The sequence below is a fragment of the Branchiostoma floridae genome, chromosome 13, assembly GCF_000003815.2.
Source record: "Branchiostoma floridae strain S238N-H82 chromosome 13, Bfl_VNyyK, whole genome shotgun sequence".
In the NCBI taxonomy this organism is placed as follows: domain Eukaryota; kingdom Metazoa; phylum Chordata; class Leptocardii; order Amphioxiformes; family Branchiostomatidae; genus Branchiostoma; species Branchiostoma floridae.
In genome coordinates, this window is record NC_049991.1 from 3,746,222 (window position 1) to 3,751,930 (window position 5,709).

A 5,709-nucleotide genomic window follows, 5' to 3' on the forward strand; every position below is an offset into this window, starting at 1 on the left:
AATTCAGACAGGCTTTTACATCATCGCCAAGGTAAGAACTGACCCATTGTTCAAGTAGTACATGTTGCGCAGTGCACAACATACAGTAGGAGGATGCTATCATTTCAGAGGCAGGTTAAGTTAAAACATTGCAAGATAATTACACTTCTATGCATGGTTCTATTAGGCTGCATTTTCGTGACTACAATCTGATTTGTATCCAACAAGCAACCTAAGTACATTTACGAAATGCAAAAAAACATACAGAAAAAAAGCTTGCTACAATTACCTCACGGTGAATGACTTAACACATTTATGAAAAATGACAACATAAGAAAAACAGCCAATAAACAGCTGTGAGCTATACATAAATGATTAAGAAGAACAGTCTTATTTTACACAAAAACCGTTTCTGTTCCTTCATATTCTGGCTTCGCTGGGTAAACGCCAAGTCTGGTCTCGTTCCACGTCTCCCAACACAACCAGTAGCATTTCCCTGTCCTTCGCTGCCAACTCTTTCCTCAAAAACGTTCTGGAAAAGGGAGAAAAGATCTATTGGCTCCTTACCTGAGGTAATGCCAAAAATAAACCTAGCAGTACTATTAACTATTCTATTGGCTCCTCCCATGGGGCCCTGCCAAAAAATTTTGTTCCTAACCATTTGTCTCTGACATGTCAGGTGACTTGACAAACTGATCAGCCAGTACTAATTATTCTTAAAATCCAGCAATCCAGCAATTTGCTCCACTCTTAAGGTGTTGCCAAAAATTTAGTACAGGCTGGTTAGTATATCAAGTCATTTGACAGCTCAGGGACATGTGTTGAATTTTTTTTGGCAACACCAAAGGGGTGAAGCAAAAAGTATGCTGACATACTAATCATACCTACTTTTTTCTTACATTGGTTCCCATGCCAACCGTGAGTAACAGGCTAAAAGATGTGCCACACAGGGATATCAAACTCAGAGATCCGAGGACGAATCTTACAAAAAGAAGGGGAAGAAGTGTAACAGTGGTGTTCATGCACTGCCAAACCGACCAGACCAAAGGCTCTGAGATTTTGGCGCAATGGTTTAGCGCGTTGGGTTTGTGATCTGGTGGCCCAGGTTTGGTGTGGGTTCGAATCCCAGGAGCCAAGAGACTGTTACTACTCCTTTCATACATTGGTTCCAGTATTCTTGTCAGCATATATATCAGCATGATATACATGTGTTTGTATATATAAAGGGCCCCTTTATATATGCTGTGATTTGGATCCCCTATAGTCTATATAGTCTATAGGCTATACTGTGATTTTGGCCCCTATGATATACACCTGTCTCACACTCACCTGATCCCATATTCCCTTAAGAGATGCAAAATAAAAACATAATAATGCAAATATTTGACGGGCATGCAGCCATTCTCTTATTGGTCAATTTTCTAATTTCCATGCTATCATTGGTCGCACTACTAATTATGATGGACAGTCTTTTGTTTGCCTCATTGAACTCGTTTTAGATCTATTATGGCCGCCGCGTGAGAAAGGTGTATGACTTTGGCCCCTGTAGTGTGTTTAAACCAATAAAGGGGAGTTTTCTGTAGTTTTGTAACAATGATAAAATAAAGCTATATTTTCCTATATTTGGCCCTCAAAATGCAGGAAATAGTGTTTCAGTGGGATAAAGATTCAAAAAATTTCAGGAGGAGGATTCCCCCACCCCCAGACCCCTTACAATGCTCACACCTTCATCGTGTACCACAAGGCTTTGCTGCACTAAGATGCCCCTATGCTGTGAAAAAATCCTGGAGAGAACATTGTGTTCCCATGCCGGGAATTGATCCCAGACCAAGCGTGAAAGCCACAAATCCTCACCTTAGTTCCTCTGCTTCCCCTATCATCTCAGGCACGTTCAGCTTGGAGTCCAAGTTGTAGTAGATGCCGTCGATCTGGCGCACACAGATCCAGTGTTTGCGCTTGAGCGGCAGGGTGACCGGGCCCCACTTCAGGTCCGACGGGATGTTGAGGATGAAGCCCTTCACGTTGGCCAGGTTGATCACATCCACGTTTCTGTAAGGACAAGCCGTGTAAAAGGATATTTACATTAGAAGATTTTGGCTTATAATAATTAAGAAACCCAGGCAGGGCTCGACATTCATTTTTGGGATTAGGTGCACTGGTGCACTCAGCTTAAAAAATTGGGTGCACCAAAAAATTTTTTGGTGCACCACTTAAATCTAAGTAACATAATGGGTGCACAGCTCCATATTTGGGTGCACATGCACCCATATTTCGAGCTCTGCCGGGTCACGCCTACTCTTAATAAGTGTGTTTTACACCTGAGGTTTACACCTGAGTCTCCCCTTTCAACAGTAATGCTGGCTTTACATCCCCATCTGAAGGGACCAATGCAACACTAACCAGTCTTGCCCAACAGGTTTGGAACCTTGATCCCCTTGATGCATGGAATTCGATCTATAAGTATAATTCCAATACAGTGGGGTTCAGGCTTTTAGCTAGGATTTTATAATAGGGAGTCCAAACTTATTGGTGAGTCGCGGTAAGTGACTATTGTAGGGGGGGTCCAGGGGCATCCACCTTCCATGGTGCAGAGTTTTTGATAATTCTAAGTTGAAACAGTGCATTCTAAGGTATCCCAAGAGGCAAAAATACTGTTACAGATGTCACAGTAGAAGACTGTGACCACAGATGACTTGGTTGCATCCCTGGTCAATCAGAATTTCATACTTGTCAGTTGATTTTCTCCCCAGCATGTCCAGGGGCATCAAATTTCTTGTTATTCTAAAAAAAGTGCATCCAGATGACGCGTTGACGCATGCCTGGCTAAAAGCCTGGTGGGGTTACGTATTAAGTGCTGTCTCCAGCTTTCAAGTGTTTTCCGTCCCTCCCATTGTTTGCCAGCCAATATTGTTGATTTTCCTTGTAAAATCTGTCATTGTAAGCTTATAAAATACACTTTTATTAATTTCATGTACTGAAGTTCAAACTTAGTCCGTCCCAACAAGCAAATTTCCATCACAGGAAGAAGGGACGGGTCCTGTAGACAGCCCTGGATTACACTTATAATTACCATTTCCGCATATTACTGTAATGCAGAAACTTTTGCGGTGGTTTAATGTTTGCGGTTTTTGCGGTATCCCCTTCACCACGAACTTAAAACCACCGCAAACATTTTTCCATGGCAGTCAGAGACTAAAGTTCATGGTGCTACCGCAAACTTAAGTTAAAACCACCCCAAAAAGTCCTTTTTCCAGCTACCGCGAAATCAAATCCACGCAAACTTAATTGCGTTTCAAGTTGTAATTTCCTAAAACTTTAACCTTCCTAGCAACACTACAAAGGCAACATATCACAAATCTTGACATTGTTAGGTTTAAACTTCAGACGGGACCCACCTCCGTTTGTCCCACCAGATGGCCTCACAGTCTTTCTCCTGTAGGGCTGCCATCACCACGTTCACATCGTAGTTCCCAAGGCCCAGCATGCTCTTGTGGGGGTTCACCATGGAATCAGGTGAGAGTCTGTAGGATGGGAAGTTCAACAGTAAATAAACAAAGCCTGGAACAGAAACGCCCCCTGCAGTTCTAAAGTAAGCAGCTAGAGGGTCAAAACGTACATCACTTCTTTTCGATTTCAAGAGCTATCTTGTCTGGAAGCTTGTCCGGAACAAAGGATATCAAAACCAAAAGTTCTGCTGCAGCACTATAGAAAGCTGTAAGGGGGGCCCAAATCTAATCATTTCATGGTATCATCAAGACTTACCCAATATAATACTAAATATCAAGACATGCATTCTAAGCATTTTTGAGTTATTGTGTTGACATAGACACACATCAACACTGCTAAAACCATAACCTGACAGCAGTATTAAATTGAAATACAATGTGGCAAGAAAAAACAACAACCTTGTGCCATTATATTAAAATTTTTTCAATGGGCGAGTGGATGGGGCAAAATTCCATGACTTCTAATTCAAAAATTGGTGTTTTTTTGGCTTAAGATAATTGTGTGAATTTCTTGCTCTCATTTTGTGAATTTCAAATCACTTATACTATCATAAATATGATGCTATCTACCACACAAAAACCACAATAATCATCATACCACTAGGTCTAGTACTTCCATCCTAACAGTAGAGTGACTATCTACTATGCCATAGCTGGATTTACTGCCATTCTAACATTAGATATCAAACATGAAAGTTTCACTGCATTGCTTTGGAAAGCCATTAGGTGGCCCACCATGTCATCAACCACCAAGTACAACTAAATGAACCATATCATAAGGATTGAACTTTGCTTTTGGACAACTCGCATATCCAATACTGTAAATATTAAATATTAAAACAGTTGCTTCATTTTTAGCAGTAATCCCAGTCAAGGTTTCATTTCATGACAACAAACTCATTTTGTTTTGTTTTGGCATCCGTCTGTCTCGGAAGACAATGGTAGGCAGACAGGGTGGGTTTAAGGCGACCCGTCTGCCTGGCCTGCACTTTTTAAGGTGAAGGAGGGTGTGCACTTCCTTCTCCACCACCCTCTCGTCCACTGGCGCACTAAGTCCTACAGGGGCAATTGTTTGCAACGTGTAAGACGGCCCCAGCAGATGCAGGTTTGTTATTTGGAGTTTCCGTCTCCTAGGAGGACTTCCGACCAAGGATGTAAGGGGTTCCTCCTACCCCTGACTCGTGTGTCATGGCGGGTGCGTCATGCCCGAACATGCCCCTATGGCCTGTCACCACAACAAGCCTGTCACTGCCACTAGCCGAAGCTATGTACTCATTTACACCTGAGATAGGTGAGGAAAGTCGTGTAAAGTGCCTTTCCCAAGGGCACAAGATCGGTGACACGGCAAGCGGATTTGAACCCGGGACCTCTCGGGCCTGAGACCAACGCGCTCCCGATCGTGCCACGCGGTCCCACATAACAACACAGAACAAACTCATTATACTAATGGAAACAACATTACCCATGCAGGGCTCAAAATTCATTTTTGGGATTAGGTGCACTGGTGCACCCAGCTTAAAAAATTGGGTGCACCAAAACATTTTTGGGTGCACCACCAAAGTTAAGTAATAATCTAATATCAAATTCTTAAACAAGTACCATGACAGACATTTTCTTATCTTTCTAATGCTTATAGATGTGAAGAATATGATGTATACTTACTACTAGTATACTTTGATATCTTTACATACATATAGACCTAAGAAAATATTTGGGTGCATCCTGTGCACCCACAGAAAATAGTTGGGTGCACAGCTCCAATTCTGGGTGCACCTGGGTGCACATGCACCCAGTATTTCCAGCCCTGCCATGTGATGGAGTAGTTTTTTTTGTTCAACCACAAAGACCCTGCAAACTCTACATTTTTTTACAGTACTTTCAAATTGGAATTTGGTATTGCAGACTTGAACACATCTACAGTATAATGAACAACAGGAAGCTATTACATGATACCACTTAATGTGCGGACCCATCTTGATTCGTCAATTATAAAGATCCTGTTTTCCCTGTCGTTATCTGAAGTCAATCACGCCATCAATCATGTTGCCATGGCAACAATTAGCCAATAATGATTGTTGCCCAGGGAGAGAAACATACTGAGTGAAAACATCGGCCATTACATATATATACAAATCGTAGTCATACATAAAGCAATAATTGGATGCATTTTTATATTTGAATACATCCGGATATGATCAGGGCTAATCAAGTTCATTGGCCCAAT

At 41.9% G+C, this 5,709-nt stretch overlaps 1 protein-coding gene across 1 annotated transcript in view; it reads right to left on the reverse strand.

Annotated features, from left to right (window-relative positions):
• Positions 1-11: 11 nt before the first annotated feature.
• LOC118429589 (josephin-1-like) overlaps positions 12-5,709 on the reverse strand; it is an 11,514-nt gene continuing 5,816 nt past the window's right edge. Inside the window, exons 3-5 of the mRNA XM_035840133.1 lie at positions 3,375-3,500; positions 1,834-2,028; positions 12-511 (exon numbers count right to left, since the gene is read on the reverse strand). Of these exons, the coding sequence (XP_035696026.1) occupies positions 400-511; positions 1,834-2,028; positions 3,375-3,500 (433 nt within the window). The 3' untranslated portion in view covers positions 12-399. The remainder of the gene's footprint in view (positions 512-1,833; positions 2,029-3,374; positions 3,501-5,709) is intronic.